At 36.1% G+C, this 22261-nt stretch overlaps 1 protein-coding gene across 1 annotated transcript in view; it reads right to left on the reverse strand.

The window, feature by feature from the left end:
• The window catches only part of NEGR1 (neuronal growth regulator 1), an 821802-nt gene that overhangs the window by 163650 nt on the left and 635891 nt on the right, over positions 1 to 22261 (reverse strand). Inside the window, exons 5-6 of the mRNA XM_020288933.2 lie at positions 21108 to 21228; positions 6225 to 6376 (exon numbers count right to left, since the gene is read on the reverse strand). Of these exons, the coding sequence (XP_020144522.1) occupies positions 6225 to 6376; positions 21108 to 21228 (273 nt within the window). The remainder of the gene's footprint in view (positions 1 to 6224; positions 6377 to 21107; positions 21229 to 22261) is intronic.

Raw genomic sequence — 22261 nt, forward strand, 5'->3', positions numbered from 1 at the left:
TAGGCCTATTGATCAGAGAAGAAGCCCAATCAGACCAGCTACTATAGCATCAAAGCATAACATCAGCCCTGCCTTCTTCCTTTCATAGCCTAACCTCCAGAAAGGGTAGTTTGTTACCCATGTCTCTACATCCTCATCTATTTATATAATCTTAATGTACATAAATCTGGCTTTCACTTCCAGTTGTTCATAGCAACTACTCTGCCAGGGATCACTAATAACTGCACAATTGTCAGAGATAGTGGTTGATTTTCTGACTTTCTCTGGCCTAATGTATCATTGGACATTCTTGAAATGGTCTGCTCTTAAGCCTTCCATTGCACTTCCTGGCCCTGCTCCTTCCTGGCCCGGATCCTCCCCTGATCCACACTGCATCTGCTTACTTCTGCAGGGTGCTTCTCTTCCTCTGCTCACTCTTCCATCTGATTTTACTTGGATTTCTGTCCTTGATCTTCTTTTTACTCTACATGGTCTTTATGAGAGATCTGATTTACTGTCATCACTGACACTACCACCTCCTTTCTGATAACTTTCACATCTATATCTGCATTCTGGACTTTTGCCTAGCTACCTACTGGACATTGCCTCAAATGAGAAATGTCTAAAGCCGAACTTACTCTCTACTTCTAATCCTTACTTCCTCCCCAAATCTAAAAGCCCTAATCCTTCTCTTATGTTTTTATTCTAGTTAACATTACCCAAACTAAACATTGGGGCTTATCTACATTCTTACAACTCCCTTTCTATTTTCTCCAGATTTGGTCATTAACTCTAATCTCCTAATTATCACTCAGAGCTCTCATCTCTACTACTCATTTTTGTACAATTACGTTTTTTTTTTGCCTTTATGATTGAAAGTTTAGTTCCTGGGTTTAGACCCTCAAAATTGTTTTATAAAAAGTATTTTGGGGCCAGGCGCGGTGGCTCACGCCTGTAATCCTAGCACTATGGGAGGCCGAGGCGGGCGGATTGCTCGAGGTCAGAAGTTCGAAACCAGCCTGAGCAAGAGCGAGACCCCGTCTCTACTATAAATAGAAAGAAATTAATTGGCCAACTAATATATATAGAAAAAATTAGCCGGGCATGGTGGCGCATGCCTGTAGTCCCAGCTACTTGGGAGGCTGAGGCAAGAGGATTGCTTGAGCCCAGGAGTTTGAGGTTGCTGTGAGCTAGGCTGACGCCACGGCACTCACTCTAGCATGGGCAACAAAGCGAGACTCTGTCTCAAAAAAAAAAAAAAAAGTATTTTGGGAACCAAATATATTTATATCATTTCTTTGTTAAAATCCTTCAATGGCTCTCCAAAGTCAGGATAAAAGTCAAACTCATTTTCAATCCTTGTCCTAATCCTTGTCAACTTGTCTAGTATAATCTCTCAATACTCCCCTTCTACCTTTTACTCTAATGATACTAAAATTGATAATATTTTCAAAGGTATCAGATTGTTTCATATTGCCATATCTTTTTTTTTTTTTTTGAGACAGGGTCTCACTCTGTCTTCCAGGCTGGAGTGCAGTGCTGTGATCATAGCTTACCACAGCCTCTAATTCCTGGGCTTGAGTAATCCTCCTGCCTCAACCTCCCAAGTAGCTGGGACTACATGCCCCACTAATTTTTCTTATATTTTTTTGTAGAGACAGAGTCTCGCTATGTTGACCAGACTGGTCTTGAATTTCTGACCTCAAGCAATCCTCTCACCTCAACCTCCTGAAGCGCAGGGATTACAATAGGTATGAGCTACTGTACCCAGCCACAGCCATGTGTTTAATAAGCTATTTCATACCACAATGTTTCTCTCTTTCTCTCTTCCATCACCATTCTCACACCCAGGCTCAACTCAATTGCCCTTAGCTCAGGGGGCATCTCGTCTATAGCTTATCCTGAGCCTTTGAGGTGAGTTGATCATTCTCTTATTTGTGCCAATCTACCTTGTGTTCATGATTGTCATTGAATGAACACCTGCAAATTTCTGCCTCTGACAATGAGACTGTGATGGATAAAATGGGGTTTTGAGTTGTGCCTTAGCTGTAGTCCAAATAGTGCTATTAGCTACTCTAGATGAAAGTCCTTTCATGCCCCTAGAGACTGGATTAAGAGTGTTTTCTCTGCCCTGCATGGTACCATTGACTATACTGCACTGCAGTTGCACGCTCTCTTGTTCCTCTCCTCTCACTCGCATGAGAACTCTGAGGATGAGATTCCAGTTATAATAACCCTTCTCTTTCCAACATCTAGCACAGTGCTTTGCACAATGTAGGAAGTCAATATATATATTTGACAAATGAATGTTGCTATTGAATGAATTATCTCAAAATAGAACTACTATATTGTTTCTGCCTTCACTCTGTGAATCTCCTCAATGTCTCTGAAACGAGTGTCACAAAATCTTGTTAATGCACTGAGCAAGGAAGGAGGTTAAACTATGAGCTAGATTTGGGACATCGTTTTAAGTCTGCATGCCCTTTCCCTGGCTCATTAGGGACTGTTTACCACGTACACCCTCAGTAAAGTACTGAGCAGCCAGTCATCAAATAAAGTCAGTCATCTATATACTGCTCTCTCAAATGAATTTAATTGAGTGCTCTTGGGGGGTGTAATGCTATAACAATGGCTTACATTTATTGAATGCTTACTTTGTTCCAGGCTGAGTGATAAGTGTGTTACATGCATCATTCAATTCCTACCCTATGAAGTAGGAGGTATTATTATTGCCCTCATTTTATAAATGAGTTAACTGAGGATTTGGAATTTAGGTAGCTTACACAATGTCACACGCAACTGCTATTTGGTAAAACTGGGATTCAAACCAAGACCAGCTTGACTCCCATTCTGTGAAAGACGCATACTCACATATTCATACATGCACACGCTCACACATACTCACACACCTCAAAGTGCTATATTTCCTTGGTTTGATAGTCTTAGTTATGGCAAAGATCTAAACTATAGTTTGTCTTTTATGTTTTTGGTGATCTGAAAAATGTGAATTATTGCAGACAAGAAGTAGATTATAATAGTCTCAGGGTTTATCCTAAATAGTGTGTATGAGGAACTGATTCCCAGTGGCTAAAACTCTGTTGGAATGTTATCATCAAGCAGTTTCAATGTTTGCTGTTTATCAGCATTACGCCAGGTAACCTACATTTCCAATCCCCTTGTTTTAGAGCTTATTAACTATTAATGGATACAAATAATGAAAGCATAAAATTTTTCTTATTTAAAACATGTACCATATATCACCATGTATGCAGGTGGCAGATCTTTGGAGGGCTACCTCCTTTCTCCTAAAATAAGGAGATAGGCAAGTTAGCTTTACACATTCCCTTACCAATAAAAGGGCTGACCTCCAGCAGCAGATTAAAAAAATTCTTTAGCAGGTGAAAAACCAATATTGTATCTACTTAGGACTGGTTTATATTCTTGGATAATTTTAAGAGGTTGAGCATTATCCCACTCAGAGACTTTGTGAAGATGCAACAGGAGTTCTTCTTGAGGGACATATTGCCTTCTTTCTAGTTAGCATCTTATAAACTTTTAGAAAACTGCCTTTTCTCATACATAGTTTGCAGATTCACAATGCCTGTGTTGCATAATTGCACTATACCAAGGAGATTTAAAAATCCTGTTATAATTAAATGTGTATTTAGATGTTCTTACATTTCATTTTTGAATAATACATTTTTAGATAAACATCAACCCCATTCACCTTTTATATATTCAAATTTGATATCTGGTTTGTTGTTGTTTATACCTAAACATTTAGTTTTAAAAAGGGCTTTCATACATTGAAGAACATCATGTTAATTATCAAATAAAAGTTGATAAAAACTACAAGAGGGAAAGTTTAAGATATATGTAGAAATTTATCTTTCAAAAAATATATTGCAAATGATACAGATTATCTCTCGCTCTATTGATGATTTTATGTTCAGAGTGAGAGGCAGTGAAGGGCCCTAGTTGAAAGCTTGGGCTCTCAAGCCACACTGTCAGGGTTCAAATCTTCGCTGTGTCACTTGCTAACCATTTGCCTTTGGCCTTATATTCTCTTTCCAAGTTTTCTTATTGGTAAGAGGGGGATTATAGAATCTAACTTGTTGGATTGTGTGAGAAATAAATAAACAAATTCATACAAGAAATTAGCATAGAGTCTGATCCAGAATAAGCTAACAAGAAGTGTTATTTGTAATTACAGTGATATTGCCTTATAGCTCTAGAAGTTACTAGTAGACTTTATATAGCTAAAACATAGTTCACTCACTCATTTATTCATTAATCCATTCATTCACTTACTTAATTAATTTATTTATTCAGTAAAGATTTACTAATTGCCTACCAAATAGCACTGTACTTGGTGATATGAGAGATGAAATAACTAATCAAACATCTATCCTGTCTTCTTAAAGAACTTATAATTGGGTGAAGAAATGAAAATACATAAAAATAATTATAGTACAAAATAGAAACCTTAGTTTAATAAGAGCTTCAGATGAGCTCATACAAGAGTTCTGCATGTATGACCATTTCTTCAAACTCTCAGGGCTATGTTATTAATTACAGAAAAAAATTCCAAATTTTGTCTTTATTAGCAAATAAATCAAATTGTACTAATATTTAGTAGCACCTCAACATGCACGAACTCAATGGCAGAGAGAGATCATGAAAATAATTGTGAAGATTCCATGTTTAGAAAACTTTCAGTAGTGCATTATTTCCATATGATTACATCAAGGTTGACAGAGTAAAACAAATATTTCACCAAGTGATATTTCTTCCTAATTTGTCACATTCACTAGTGCTCTAGTTTTGAAAATCAGAGTATAACTTAGAAATTTAAATAACAAAAAGTAACTATGTTATTAGGCCTCAAATTTTTCTTTACTTTGCTTTGTTAATTCATTTAATCTTTCAGGCTTTTGAATATTTAAACCATTTAAAATATTAATAATATACCAGAGAAGTATCAATATTTACATTAAATTGGAATTCACACTGTTCCATAATATTTTCCATGGTTTATAGTATTCATAATTACACTAAATAAATCATCCTCATGGAAGAAACTTGATCAGTCATATTATGCTATAGCCATTGCAAGGCAAACCATGTTTTTCTTTCAGAGTTTAGTGCAAAGAAATATTAAGGAATATCAAGCTGGAATAGTAAAATATGTGAAAGAAACTGATATATTTTACTCAATGTCAGAGGTTCTTAAATTATGGTAAGTGAAAACTCATAAATTATGAAACTTATTACAGTACATTTTTGTGTAGTAAGAACATCATATATCCATTCCTTTTTCTGCAAAATGGAAATGATGAACATGTCTGTGATGAACTATGCAATATTTGCATTTCTTGGGGATATTTTCTATCACAGGATGATGACATAAATATACACATGTCAGGTTAATATAAAAATATTATAAAATAAGGATAATTCATATAGCTTTGTGGAACTGAAAAGACAGTGCACTCTCTATAGTCATCTTTGAACATTTTGGGAAACACTTGATTTCAAAATTAGGAATATTTTATGGCTATAACAATTGGTTGGTTACTTAGCTTCTAAAAAATTCTACAATTAACTACAGGAGGAAATATTAGTGTAGGTTTCCCTCGCTTTAACTGGTCCTTATGTTTGCTCTTCTTTATTCATTTCTAGTCCTTATGAACTAAGGTACATTAGAATTGTAATATTTGTTTGAGTAAAACCTTAAGTTGTATTTCAAAATACAGTTTTGAGTAAAAATATTATCTATATAGATAAAATATTTTGTCCATGATCATTTATTTACTGTTTCATTTTATTTAAAGCATGTGAAACTCTGGCTATTCCAAGATAAATGTCTAAAGAAAATCAACCAAGAGTAAATTCAAGCAATATTAACGTATGCTTCCAGATAACATAACTCATTAAAAAAAAAAAAAGGAGAAGCAAAATCCCATCAAACCAATTGTCTTTAGTCAGAAGACATTTTTCAGTTAGCCCTTTTATTTATGTTTTTTTTTTCCCTTTTCTCAGCTGTAAGATACTTTTCTATATAGATGTTGGCTTCTACAGGAATTACAAAATTCTCAAACACCCATATTATTTGGGAGCAAAGTTTCCTGTGTGTGTGTAATGTGTCACATCAGCCTGAGTTCTCCATTCTTAGGTTTTATCTCTAATGGCATATAGGAGCCAAGAAGCCCCTGGGAGCATGTGGGCAGCACTGTGTTACTTACGGTTAAGAGGCAGGCTCGCATTGGTCGTGCCCAGCTTGTTGGCAGCCACACAAGTATAGTTGCCGAAGTGCTCCTGTGTCACATTGGTAACAGTGAGAATGGATCTTGTGCTAAAATTTTGAATAATAATTCCTTGTTGGCCATTGAAGAGCCTAGAAGAAAAAATAAACTCTATGTAAATATATATTGTGAATACCAGTCTCATTTTTATCTTAGAGGGGTTGTTATGGCAACCTATAGACAACTTGACCATGTTGGCATTAGCTTATAGCGTGATAATGGTGCAATTATATTTTCCTTACATTAGATTTTGGGGAGGGGAAGTTGCATGACAGCTGTAGAACGATCCTATGGGATTATTTGTGCCATAAAACACACTGAACTTGGTTCGCCCAGCATGTCTTACTTATGCACTGTTTTGTAATTTAGAAAATTAAAGCCTCCATAGCAATAGAATCTCAGCTATGAAAGTCAAGAAAGAGTAAAAGGGAAATAAATAAAAATATTTCACTATAAGTACAAACTGATTGTTTCGAAGTCAGCTGGCTAGAGTATGTCTAGGCCATTTCAGATAATATTACTGGACAACTCCCAGAAAGTTAACCCTACAACAGTGGAAGCAGGGTGGTTCAGAGTCCAGAGTCAATACCCCTTTACTGTTGCCATGTAAAACTCACACAGATGACTTCCATTAAACCTAGAAAGAGTTAATAGGATAGCATTAAATATAGTATTTAAAGTAGGGTTACATCTCCGCCACATTTTAGTAATGCGCCAGGGAAAGTCCTTTAAGTTCTCTGTGCTTCAATATAGTATTCAGTTTTACCTGATTCCACCCTCCCTACCCGACAGTCTCTTTCCACCAGTTCTCTTACCACCAGAGGCCCTCACTCTCACGTAGGCCGGCATGGCTTCAATTCTCAGTGCATGCTGTGCTTACTTCTGCTTCAGCTTTTTTCTGAATCTACACCCTATCTCATGCACCTCTTCTATCTCTGTCAGTCAAATGCTTCCCTCCTCATGTAGGCCAAAACTAAGGCTTCTCTCACCTTTCCTAATGCTCCTTGAATGTCTCTATTCTGTCTGTATGTTTCTCTTACATTGTTCTCTCTGCAGTTTCCATGCACACAAGTCTTTTCAAACCAAATTCAAACTCCTCAAAAAGCAGGGCCAAATAGCCATACTTTCTCTGATATTTGAGTCTTATATAGCTTGTGGTATCCTAGGTACATACTAAATAGTACCTTGGTCACTGGAGTCTAGGTGATGGTCCCCCAACAGAGGCATTGGTAAGCCCCCTTCAGTGGCCTCTTCAACAAATTCCCTATCTAAATATAAATTCTGCTACAATGACAATGGCAACCAGATACTAGCTTTTCCTAACCAACCCCAAGTTTACCGGGAAAGAGATGCACTGATCACACTATGGGCTACGTAAGCTTATGGTCCAAATGGCATGTTAGTTTTTCCTCTTTGATATGTTCAAGTTTTTATATTAAATAATTTTTAATCCTGCTGATATTGATAAATGATGATGTTGAGAGTTTAAGTTGAATTTCTTTGCATTATGTTATGTGGTTTGCATATGAATTTAGATAAACTATACTGTAGTGAAATGCAGGTTAAAATAAGCAGTCATACTTGATTACTCTGGGAATTACTTATATTTCACATAATAGATGAATTTGGGTTATTCACAACACAAAGTTTAATCAGATTAATAAAACTTTGAGTTGAGTAAACATTGAACAACTTGAGCAATAAATTTAATGATCTCCAATTCCAATGTAAGAAAACAGAGCATAAAATATCATGGATGTGACAGCTTTTACTCCTTTGCCTCATATTTCAAACTTATCGACATTTATCCAAATTCCCATAGTGATTATTACATAATTTTCTGCATCACATTAATAACTTTATTTTCAATTAATCAGTATTTATGTTGTGCATAAAATGCACAGTTTTATTGCCTTGTAAGCTTCAGCATTATAGCTCAAATCAATTTTCCCACATCTATGTTATAGACACATTCTCCAGAGAACTCAGCAACTCCCTGGACTACTAAATCCCCATTGTGCTCCATGTACTAAAACTGAGATTGTTTTGCTGCTAAAGAATTGAGAAGAAATTAACTAGAGTCTTCAATTGGCTAGACTCTGGGGAGAAAATCTCAAGGAAGAAAATGCAGAAACTCCATGGCACTATTTGCTTGTGTTTCTTATGGATGTCTTTCTGGGTGAGTTAGCTTCTAATTCCTTGCCCTTTAATGTACCTGAAGGCAAAGCCACAGATGTTGCTGACTCATGCAGTGTATCCACGCTCTGTGTGTATAGGCCCATTTTTGGCCTCTGGCCAGCAGTACTGTGTGCATCCTCACCAGAGTGGCACAGTAGTGCTCAAACCCCTGCTACTCGGATCAGCCAGGCAGGGGATTATAGCCAATAAAAAAGAAAAGTATCTTCCCTGAGGGAATGTTCTTCCCTCTAGGGGAAGCTACCTCTCTGAGATTACTGGAGAAGTCCAAATCTAACTTTCTTATGTAGTTGAGAGTTTTAGAAGTGCTGACTCCTCAAATACCACTTAAGGACCTATTTTCACCTGGTAGATGGTTGGAAGAACCTTTGCAAAGCTAACCTTGAGGGAGAGTGATGCCTGAGATGGTGTATATTTCCAGAGAATGTACTTTTGTGATTTCCTGCAGGGATCTGGGGTATAAGGATAGGCTTTCTCAATTATTCAAATCAATTCTGAAAATATTCATTAAATTTCTACAAAGATAAGTACTACACTGAGTGACTAGGGACTGATCTGGGCAACACATGACCTCTGCCCTTAAGAAGGTCAAAGCCCAGGGGAAGAATCTGATATGTAAATAAGTATTTACAACAGAAGGGTATTTCAGTCACAATGGGGACACTGTTACTATGAACACATCTACCCATAGTTACTGGATATAGAAATTTGAGCCACACTTAGAAGTTTCGGCATATATGACCTGAATGTGATTTCACTCTTTGACTAAAAACAAATTATAAAAGATATTTTTATTGATAAGCTTTTTTCTTTATGAAACGGATTTAATCCAATATGACTTTCTATAATTTTACTTCTGTAAAGAGAGTCATTCTTATAATGACTTAGATTATAGAATAAAAGATGCATCCTTGTAGCCCTTCCCACCCCCCAAGAAAGAGAAACAAATTCTATTGAGCTAGGAGTTAAATATGGCATCCCTTTCTTCAGCATAGATCAATAGCATATGATGCTTACCTGGAAATACTTGGTAGTTTTTCTGTGTTGCATTTTTTATTATAGGGAATATGGTTATAAGATTCTTCTATTACTGTGGACCCTGTTGTCCTCTACCTTCTGACCCCAATAGAAGTTTGCTCCACATCGAGACCCTTTACTCTCATTCTGCTTCCTTCTGCCTTTCACCAATGCCTCATAAATCTGTGAACCGCCGGCTATTTGCTTTGCCAGCAGATGCTGTCAGCTTGTAAGTGACACAGCCCGACCCAGTAACTAGTTCGGAATTAGAATAGTCCCCTATATTTTCCAGTGTCAGTCAGAAGTAGCATGGAAAGCATGCTAATAACTAGGTATCCTTATATTTCTGACTCATGAAAGGTTCCCAAACTTTACAATCATAACCTCCCTTCAGGCAGTAGTTATCTAGGATGACCAGAAGAGCCTGTAGCAACATCATCACAAAAAAACTGACCACATAGCCATCAGCACCGATTGTCAAGATTGCAAAAATAAATGGAGCAGCTACACTGTGCCTCACTCATTTCATAGATACATCCAGCCTCAATCCACATTTTAAGACTATTGTTCACTATCTGTCTTTCCAGGTCAGGAGTAACAATAAACATCTCTAAAGAAACAAATTTTCAGATGAAAACAGCCACAGAAAGAATTCATTGCTAATGTAGGAAACATATATTGGAGAGTTTCAGACAACAACATTTAAAATATTAAAATAACTTGAGATAGGTGTGAGGGAGGCATTCTCAAATAATGATAAATCTTTTTATTAGACTGGAATTATAAGATCATATGATTATGATATATCATGTTACATGAGTGGATAAAATTAATATGGTTTAATTAACCAATCTTTGGTATTAGATGGTGGGGGGAGGTAGTTCTTGAACCATAACAATTATATTTATAAAGGGAAGGAATGCTACTGGTGGCAATGGATTATAAGCATATGGATTTCTAAGATATGGTATGAGCTAAAGGTATAGGTTAAAATAACAAAGAGAGAAACAGAGATTCGAAAAAGGCATGGGTGATGGTAGAACTCCAATATAGTCTTACTGGAAATGATGATGTATTTGGTCATGAAATGATTAAATGTCTTCTATGTCTATGGAGTGCTAGAAAACAAAGGGGAAAGTATAACATAGTTAGTATTTCAAGAATCTTAGCTATACATGAAAATCTGAAGATGACATTAAGACGACATTCAGGTCTCTTCCACCCCACATTGCATAACACCTCTCATAAGGATAGAGTCGCTCATACACACACACATATATATCTAGACTCTGAATCATGACTGTATTTCTGGTCTTTTCAATACGAGCAGGAATGCTTTATTTATGTGGAAAATGTTAGCTGTTCTCAACACACTTATGACTGAAATAATCTAACACCAAATATTGTCAACATTGTACACACAAATGTGTGGTGTTAAGAGTGCGGGAAGTTGACAAACACTTAAACATTTAGGCATTCTCCAATGTATGTATCAACTAATCTACACAGCCACCCTAGGAAGCAGATATTATTAGTCCCATTTTATAGATGAGGGAAAAAGAAGTTTAGAAAGATTAAGTTAATTTATCTTTCACTATCTGATAAGTGTCTAAAACAAGATTCAAATCCAGGTCCTCTGACTATTGATATCCTCCAAAAGCAGCACTTGGCATTTAAATCACCAAGTAGAACTAAAATAGTGTATCTGAGTTGGGAGAAACAGATCAGAAATCATGGACGCTTTGAGAATATCGAGTCAAGCCAGGGAATAAAATCAATGGAGCTAAACAGCCAAGTGGTGTGCGGCACCCATGCCAGGAAAGGCAGGTTCAATCCAAGGGGCGAAACTAATGGGGCAGAAAGTCAAACAGAAAAGTAAGCTTCAATTCAACTAGCTATCTGGATGGTTCTCTCAATCAGAGGCCTCTGGACTTTTTTATGTGGAGCTTTTTTTGTGCCTTTCAGTGCAGCCTGTAGAGGGCTACATTCAGCCTCCAGTGGAGTCAGCTCGTTGGGCTACTCAGGCTGAGGAGGAAGCTCACAAGGGGCTTTCTTCTCCTTCCCTCCTCAAACTACCACCCAATGTACAGACACATCTCAGCATCCATTATTATTTTTCTTCCTCTAGGTTCACTAAATATTTGGATGGTAGAGAAATCTCTCATTATAGTGTATATGCAGAATATAGTCAAGAATGGCAGAAAAAAGGCAACCTAGCCAAGTGACAAAATGCAATATTTTAGAGTAATTCCAAAATCGTCTCTAAAGTTCAAGTTCTACTAGTGATACTATGGAGTTATTGTGTTCAGCCTGACTTAGCCAAATCAACATCATAACATTCAATACTTCTCTTTTTAACATCATTTCAGGTGTAAATTTCCATATATTTGTGTGGCTTTTGATTACTGTCCATCTTCCCCATTGCAGTGTTACTCCATTAGGGCAAGGTTCCTGGCTAGTTTTGTTATTCATTTCATTCCAAAGCATGGTCTATAGTACCTGGCACTTAATAGGTACATATCAATAATTGTTTCATGCTTGTCTGAATTAATTATGTTTTTACAATTTTATAAAGTTTTTTCATCTGTGAAATGGGAAAAATGAAGCCAATTGCAAAGTGTTGATGTCAAAATGGTTTTAAAAATATATAATGCATATTTATACACATATATATCAAATGCAGTAGGCACAAGATTATTATAGGTGTTATTATTGTTCGATGATAGGGTCTGTGTCTTAGACAGCGTAGATACATTTCCTCTCAGATGGCAGCAAAATATTAAACACTGAGCATACAGGAAATTATTTTTAAAGAAAAGATCTAGGAGAGTGACTGAAAAGATCATGGCACTATGATTTCAAGATGTGCCAAACTCAGTATCAATTACATGTGCATTATCCATCTCATCTAGGCTTTTCACAGATGTGCAGGGTAGATAACAAAAAAATAAAAGTAAAACTGGGGAGGAATAAGAACTGCTAGATACCAGAGAGAAATGAAAATTTATGTGAACATGCTGCTATGGCAACCTATCGGTTTACTGTGTTGTTTAATACTTAAGGCTTGAAAACAACATGATATCATTTATTCCTAGGAACAGACTGAAGAATATCATGCATCACTGTCTTAGCCCCAAGGGGTATCTATCTTTAGTTGTGCATTTGAATAAATTAATGTTATTATAATATATTAGGACACTTTAATGAATCTAGACTTTATTAAGCTATTTAAAATGTATGTCTTGTTTACTTTATCAATTTTAATGAAATTAATAATTTTAGATTAGAGACCTTTGGACTTCTTTGCTTGTGACAGTTTGAATCGCGCGGAGAGTATATTCCCTTTTAATGTTACATCAGATAAACAAAGGCTACAGGGTAGGTGTCAAACCTCCCTAACTGCAGTGAGTTCCTGTATCCCTGACAACCTGGCCTATGACTGGATTTCTTACCTCTGCTTGAACTGCTTTCCTAATATCAATGTGCCCATGATTTTAATGTCAAATATCATTCCACAATATAACAACACAACCATTTTGCAGAGACTGCATTCATAAAAACAAAATCCCGAGACACCAGAATTGAGCAACAAAATTCAGCTTTCTTTCTCTAATCATATACTGGGTTTAAAAATGACCCATGATCTAAGCTGATGGGATCCATTTGTGCAAATATTCTCTTACCAGACTGAAAGTGTGTTAAAATAAGAATGGCTCTACTTTATAATTATTAAAAGGCTATAACTCATTCTTGTAATGGAGTGTGTTAATCATGCCAAATACTATGTTAGGTGTTAGGGACATTATAGCAAACAAGGCAGAATCCTCATTCCTAGGTAGGATATAGTGTAGTAGGAGAAACAGACAAGTACAGGAAGTTGCGGATAGTTTTAATAAACACTTTGATGGATATGAGCACACAAAGGTACATTTGGAGAGCTTCCATGCAAGGTAGAAAAAGCTCAGGGTAGCTTTCCTGGAGAAGATGACATCTGAATGGAGACTAAAGGGCTCATTAGTGGAAGGCAGACAGGCAAAAGCAGCCAAGGTAGATATGTGTGTGGAAGGGGCTTACAAACAAAGGTATCAACATGTGAAGAGGCCTGAAGAGAGAGCTCATGTCACAGACAGGGGACTAAAATATTTCAGGATGGCTATAGCCCCAATTGTAAGAGGGTAGAATGGCAAGATTTATAAACAAAGAAAAGAGGGGCCAGACTGTGAAGGGCTCTCAAGCCACCCTGCGGGGTTAGGACTTTATTCCACAGATTATGAAGAACCAATGACAGGCTTCACATGTAAAGGGATAAGTACGGATATTTATTTTGGAACAGTCAATAAGAATTTTAAGAACACAACAGAATTCTATCTGTTTACTGGCAGACTCTGTATGCAGTATGTATGTGTGTCTCACCTGGCCATGTACTCTCCAGTTCCCAGTAGTTAAAATGCTCTCCACTGTTTCACATATTTACCCTTTACTTTCCCGGCCTAAGATGACAAAGTCATCACAAAGGTGTTGAGAGTTGCACTAAGACATTGGTTATGAGTTGCACTAAGACATTGGTTATTAAAAGGAATGGAATATCACCAAATAAAATAATAAATAAATAGCATAACATAATAATGAGATAACACTAGAAATGCAAGTTCCTTCAATGCAGGAACTTATTTCTTTTTCAAAATTTTTAAATTATCCTACAGATGAATAAAGAAGTAAAAATCTCAAGTCAGCAGGGAAGATCATTTTTCACCTGAAGTGGTAATAAGGTTATTTCTAGTATCTTTCTAAATTGAAACATGTAACTGTTTATTCTGGTAAGAATGACCTTGTAAATGAAAGAATAAAAGAGAAAGTAAGATAGAAAGTATTTCTAGTCTCTTCTAAATAAAGTTATGATATAAAATTTAGAAATATCCTGACATGGGGGTCAGGAAATCACTTTTACTTCCTGCTGTGTACTTTTCTTCAACAAGTCATTTCAGCTTTATAAGAAATTGTTTTTTCCCCTCTTAGGTATAATCTGGTTAGAGTTATGCAAGGAATGGATAAGATAGTACCAAATGCATTATATATATGTGTTGTAAGATGAAAAAGTCAGCATGTAGGGTAAAAGTCGCATTTCTTAAAATTACTTTCGAAAAATGCCTTAAACTTACTCATTTTAAACTACCATACTTTATAAATAGTCTACAAAGTGGAAGGCAAGTGTCCGAAAGTGGGTACAATGTGACCTGTTTGAGTGTGAGAAGAAATAATGAAAAGTCCATTTATACTATATTTTTATTTCATCTTTTAAATTTTACCTGTTGAAGGTCATGTAAGGCATGCAATATACAAGATCATAAATGTGTACCAATAGGTAATAAGTCATTATGCATATATTGTTAATTTTTGCTACCTTTTAAATTTTATTCACAGGGATATATGTTCAGTAAATGTTGCTGACCATCGCTTTATACCACTGACTATGGTTGAGCACCACATGAAGTAGTTGGCTTGTGTTGTAGAGCCATGTTATGCTAAAAACACATCTTCAACATTAGAACCTCACTTAGAATGGAGAGATATTCACACTCTCAGAAATATACAGGAATAACGACCAATAGAAGGATCATTAAGGTATATATATCCCATTGTATGTATTTTTGAACCAGTAGTGTAGCGAGCCATGCCATTTCAATTAGTTTATATGTTTATCTCTCTTTTTTCTCTTCTTGTCCCACTCATGTAACAGCCCAAGCTTCAAGAGTTGACTCTGTATGCCAAACAATGTTCACGTTTTGCAAAACAATCATATGTAAAAATGCCTTGCAAGTCATAATGCATTATATACACATAATATGTATTCATAATTTTGACATAAATAAATTGCTGAAAAACAGTGAAGAAAGGGTATCAATGAAGAGATACATACAGAGAAATATTTTAAATCATTTTGCTCATATCCTCAAAAAATATAAGAAGGAGAGAAGAACCTTCCTCCCATGTTCCTTCAACACAGTGAATACTCAAATAAAATTTATGGACTGCCTACACAATCACATACTAAATATCTAGAATAGGAAAGAGGAGAGGAACAGTCACTATACTTTATTATGATTTATTTCTCAAGTTCATTTTACTTATGTAAAGCCAGAAATGAAAAATAATGATTATCTAAAATGAAACCTAATATTAACCTAACTGAAAAAGGTCATCATGCCTCTGTGTAAAGTGAACATGGCATACTCCACAGGGTTGACCTCAGGCCTCTTCCTATCCATTCAGTGGTTACTTTTATACATTTTGTGCATGTCTATTCATGCATGTTTTATGCACATAGGTAACCACTCATAAGGCAAAATGGTAATGATCATCATATTTTTTTTGAGTTAAAAATTCATAAACTGAATTTGAAATATGTTGCTTAAAATGTCAAGATATTATAGGTTCCACACTGTTAAATGGAAAATATTCCATGTTTTAGGCACATAGCTTTTTTAACTGATATATTGATAATTTGTAATGTTTTACTATACATTTCCTTTTCATGCATGGGTGTAATTTGTGTCAACATCATTTGTAACTTTGCATCCCTATCTGAAATTATGATGGGGCAATAAGAAAAAAATGATACAATTAAGAAATTTCACAAAGCATTGCTATCGTTGTTCCTTTACCTAAAAACAAGCAAAGTGAATAAAATACTATTTTTTAAAACATATTCATTTATTTAAAATTTTATTTTTAATTGACCAATAATAATTGTGCATATTTATCAGGTACAATGTAATGTTTTGATATACGTAAGCAATGCAGAATGATTAAATCAAGGTAATTAACATATCCATCACCCGAAAGCCTGGAGCAGTGAAACTGATCATGAGAAATCAGAAGGCATGTATTTCTAGACCTCAGGCTTAGATTTGAGGAAATCTAGAAAAAAGAGGCAGGAATTCAACCATGCAAGCAAATAAAAATATTCTGATCTAAGACAACATAGTAATGCTGTCTTCGCAAAGTAATACAAAACCCATGTTTTGGCAGTACTTACTGAAATCTCAGTCCATTATAATTTAATTTATGTTGTTAGCCTCAATCCTAAGTGAATGTACTGTTCTCAAGCAATAGATTAATTTAATTTCATGTCATCAAATACAATATTTGCTTAATGGTACTATTGATGCCCAGACATTGTCCTTTCACTGCATATAAAGAGTGTATTTCTTCTTATCAACCTTCTGTATTATTAAGAAAAGAAGTTTAAATTTAGTTCTGTATAAATTGAACCCCAAACTCTTATTTTCCCAATACTTAAAGGTATATGAAGTAAATTTACGCCCATTTGGACTGTTCCTTTTAGGTATGTTGAAAAAGAGTATAGTGTTAAAAAATGACTACCTTAAACAAAGGAGTAATATTTAAATAATAAATATATTACTCTATTTATGCTCATGATGCTTATCTAAACAGTGGAATAAACTAAAAGTCAAATGATTAATATTTCTAATATAAAAAATTACTTAGATCATCCATGAGAGAGACAGAGTGGGAACCATCTTTGAAGATGGCATCAGGTGATTCTCACCTCTTAATATCTAATGCCCTTGTGTTGCCCCCTCCTACATTGAATAGGGTTGCCTTGTATGTCCAATATGATATTCGAGAAATAACAGAGCATGACTCTGAGATTAGATCCTAAAAGATATGGCAGCTTCCACCTTGCTCCTTCTTGGATCACTAATGCTAGAGGAAGGCCATTGCTATGTCATGAAGACATTTAAGCAGCCCCATGGAAATATTCACATGACAACTAACTGAGATCATCTGCTAATAAGTAGCACTAAGATGCTGGGCATGTGAGTGAGCTATCTTGGAAGCAGATCCTCTAGCCAAGTCAAGTCTTCAGATGACCAGCACCAGGTGATATCTTGACTGCAACCTTATGAGACCATCCAGCCAAATTGTTCCTGGATTCCTGACTCTCAGAAACAGTTTGAGACAATAAATGCTTATGAGTTTAAGCTGCTAACTTTTTGGTTAATTTGTTACTTAGCAATAGATAACTAAAAATGGCAGCAGATAAACAAGAAAGAACATGTGCTGAGAGGTTGACAAATCTAAAATGTGTCTTGATGGCAACTTAAAGCTGAGTGCTCTTGGAAAGGTTATTTTAAGTCTCTTGTGTCTTCGTTTTGTCATCAGTAAATTGAGGATAATAAATCTTACCTCACAGAGGCCTGAAGAATAAATGAGATAAAAGAATTTAAAGGACCTGGAAAGTGGCTTTTCCTCAGTAAGTATATGTTTCTTTCTTTCCTTTAAATTGTGCTTAATTTTACAGGGTTTCTTCTTTAAAGATTTGAAGCTAATTACTCTTAGCACACAGGAATTCACCTTACAGGATGCTGAAGAACTGCAGGCAGAGACAGGGTTAGGGATATTCAGTTGCTGCCTCTGGCTGTGTGTGTGTTTGTGTGTGTGTGTTTATTTGTTTATATTTATCTGAATGAAGAGCTGACTTGGAATATCTTGACTTAAGAAAGATTGGATATTTTTAAACATTCCTTTAAAAAGAGATAAAATGATTGTATAAGTTATTTTTGAATATTCATGTAAGCTCCAAGTATAAAAGATCTCTAGAAAATAAAACTTCTCTAAATCTTGCAAAAACTGTTCCACTTTGACAGGGTCTCTGACAGCTTCATGCTCCTAGTTAAAGACCTCAGAGGTCAAGAAGACAGCTCTGAAATATGCTATATCTGTTTCTGCTGTGTTTCCACCTTGACTCCACTTTTCTGTGTCCTTGACTAAAGAAATTGGGAAATTATAAGTGAGTGTTGTTCAGTCTTTTATTTTGCAAATCTATAACCCACCTGAAATGTCTTTATGCTTGGAATTTAATATTGACATTACAGACTCTAAGAGCCATGGCCTAGAGATGCCAAAATATCAGGGTTAAATTCATGGACTCTGCATGAAGATTTACCAGATTTTCTGGGTTTGAATCCCAGCTCTGCAGTTGAAGAGCTCTGTGTATGAACTTGCACAAATTACTTAAAAACATTCTGTGCTTTGGTTTCCTCAAGCAAAGGTAAAAATAATGATAGCATTTATCATCTAGGTTGATAAAAGAAGGTAAGAAGAATAATAATATTTACCACATAAGTTTTTTATGAAAATAAATTGGGTTAATATTTGTTAGTGACTTAGAATGATACCTGTCAAATAGCAGGTGCTTGTTAAATAGATAGCTTTCACTTTGATGAGGCAGATAGTTGAATAACCTGGACATTTACAGTAGATTTATTTAGTGAGTATAATAATAACCATTCAGCAACCAGAATCCTTCTCTTTCCTCCTCTCTGCAGATACTCAATTTTGATTTACTATAGTTTTGAGACAGAATTATTTATTTCGCTGATATTTGAGGATTTGGATATTTCCTCAAACATAACCCTTAAAAGATAAATTTATGCTTCCCTCTGAACTGAAAATATGTTTGCCTTTCACAAGGGCATTTGATTTTCACAGCTACTAGATTTTCCTGAGGTGTGTCAATGTGTTGGGGAAGACATTGATCAGGGAGAATCAATCTACCTTTTCTTTTTTAGCAAGTGGTTCTTGCTAAAAGCTATACTCCATCTTTCCAGTAGAAAAACAAATCCCTGAAGCCATGATTATGGACACCAATCGCCCTTTGCTATATTTACTATAGGCCAAGAAAATGGACTGAGGATTATTGCAACCTTTTTGTCAATGGTTGCTGAATTTAGTAAAGGGAAAGAAAGAGACAGAAGAAAAATCTAGGACATCACTTCACAATGTATTGGAAATAAAATAGCCTTTAAGACAGGAGCTCTGACTTGAACTGTGAGAAATAATTCTGTTTGCTAGTTCTTAAGAAATTAATGATACAAATTAAAAAGTGACTTTGAAAGATACATAAAATAGTATAAGCTGGTGTTATTTAAACTGTGTTTTGTGGAAAACCATGGATTTAGGGGGCTCCTGGAAGGATGTCTTAATTAAGGGGAGGGTGCTGACCAGGTAGAATTGAGACTCCATTTAACCCACATCTATCAGAGAAGTGTTGTGTTCACAGGTAACACTTCTTGGGCTTCCAACTAAGTTAATATGTGAACAAAGAATTCCATAAGCTTCAAATGATTGAGAACCACTTTTCTCGATGTTTGTTCATATGGATAATCACAAACCCAAACTTTTCAAGCTGGGTTGTCAAAATTCAAGAAAAGTCATATTGGCAGATATACAATCCTGCGGGATGGTAGGATGGAATGATGGTGACCACAGACCAGTTTATCTAATTCTCAGTAGAAGAAATTATAAGATCTTCCATTAAGGCACAAGGAGGCAAATTTAGAATTAGTAAAAAGCATAAACTAATTAGTAAAAAGAATTTAAAAAATGAAAACCCCAAATTATAGAAGAAGTTGCATACAAAAATAACCACAAAAATTTTGGGATGAAACCACAGGCAATTATTCAGAAAAAATGAGATACTTATGGGGATAGCCTTTATTACTAAGTCTGATGTTAAAGATGGAGACCGTCTTCCACAAATCACCTTTTGATTTCATTTTCAGAAACAAACTACCAGCTTATATCACATCCATTCATATCCTTTGTGGTAATATCTAAGTTCTTATGTGATTTTACCAGTTTTTTTTTGGTTCAGATATTTAGCTGCAATTAGGTATGAGCCATGACATAAGCAAGTAAACCCCATTCATATATGTTGAACATATGGAATTGCCAATATTTGGTTTCCTTGACTTAAAAATGGCAATTTCATAGAGTTCAAGCTAATATTTTCTTGGCTATATCACTCCCTAGTATTGAAGCAAAATCTATACCCTCCCCTTTGCATAACATCTTCCACCCAACCCACAGGCATCCTGTGCTGCTTTGATGGCTTGACAGGAGCAGTTGAAGAGGTCTGAGTGAGCCTACTGGATAAAAGTAAAGTTGTCAAGTCTTGTCTTCTCTTCTCTTGTTCAGTAGCTCTTGCCAAGGCTTTTGGGACTTCTCAAGAGGGCAATCACACAGAATTGAAATTAGAGTAGCCCTAAAATACCCTTGGCTATTCCTTTGACCATGTATTTTGTCTCCTCTACAGCCTTTTTAGCAATAGAATATCCAAACAGTGTCCTATAAAACAAAGTGTTAAATCATCTCGTTGGGAGAATAAGGCAGGTGAAAGGGTTGAGGCTTGTCAAGGAAGCCTGGCGGAGACAGCAGCTCTTACTGCTTTTGAAGTGCTCTTGCGGAAGCTGTGCCCAAGTCCTTTAAGAGCTGGTTTGCTTCTCAAGTAAACCTGGTTGCCAGCAAGAGCAATGATGTGATGGTTCGGGTGGGAGGGAAAGAAAGGAAATGCATCCATGATGGGGGCTTTGCAGGCAGATCATACAAGCCAAAGTGGACATTTCTCATGGATGCTATTAGCTACCCATCCCTCCCATACGGGCTCCTTCCGTTTGCCTGCCTGAGAGGAGGCTGCTGAGAATCATTCAAGCCAGTTAAAGAAATTGCCTACAGTAAGTATATGAAACACAAACACATTAGCTCAAAGTGCTTGAAACATAGTAATAATCACAAAGTCCTTACTTCTTCTCTCCTTTGTACCATTCAAAGGCCGGAGGCGGCACACCTGCACCTTCACATCTTATCAATCCACTGCGTCCGGGGGTCACGGTGCCAGATTTAATTTCCTGAATCGTAGGAGCAACTGGAAAAGAAACAAACAAAAGAAACCTGGTGGGTAAGAGAAAATAATCCTCTGCAGAAATATAACACACATATATTTTTATCCTTTCTACATTCAAAGCAATCTTATGCCTGATAGGCCAATGCGTCATATTTTCAGTGTTTTATGCTTCAAATACAAGACTAGTCATTTTCAGCTTCATTTTTTAGGCTGAACAATAGATGAATGTTCCCAGGGAGTGTAGAGTAAATGCAATACATTTTGGCCTTGCTTCCTATTGGAAAAGTGGCATTGGTGAGGGGAATGCTTCATCTGTGCTCCAGTCAAACTACATTCCCATAATAGCTCTCATTTATTGAGTGATCACTGAGAGCCCGTCATTGGGCTAGGTGCTTTATGTTCTTGATTTCTTCACAATAATACTGTAAGGTAGATGGTATTATCCCTTTTTATGATTATGAAAACTGAAGTTCAAACAGGTTAAACAATTTGTCTAAGGTCACACAGCTACCTAGTTGCAGAATTTGGATTTCAAGTCAGTCATGTTGACTCTAAGCCTTGATTCTTTCAAAATTCTGTGTTTTTCCCTGCTCCCTGTGCTGCAGCAATTTAGTGATCTTGTTACATGGTTTCTGCTGCCTGGTTGCTGTTTTTCCCCATATCCATAGATCCAAGGCCCATTTTAGGTGAGACTATCTCCATACTCTTCTCCATCTCTCTAGCTAGAAATAGCTTTTCCTTCTCTGAGTAATTTATCTGGGTCTCTCATAATATGGATTTTCTATCTTGTATTGTGATTACTTATGGGTATGTTAGGCTGCCTTGTCAGCTCCTTGAAAGCAGGGTAAATATCTGATTCATCTTTGCATATTCCAAGATCAAAGCACAGTGCCTAGCACAGCGTGATGCTTAAAAAGCTTTTTTGTAGCATAGCCATTCCTTTATTCATCAAGTGGCTATTGAGCCACCAATATGTGCCAGGCATTTCTCAAGGCACAAAGCAGTCAAATGCCCTGACGTGACAATGTTCACATTCTAAATGGGATGGAGTACG

Source organism: Microcebus murinus, chromosome 2, assembly GCF_040939455.1.
Source record: "Microcebus murinus isolate Inina chromosome 2, M.murinus_Inina_mat1.0, whole genome shotgun sequence".
Lineage (NCBI taxonomy): Eukaryota > Metazoa > Chordata > Mammalia > Primates > Cheirogaleidae > Microcebus > Microcebus murinus.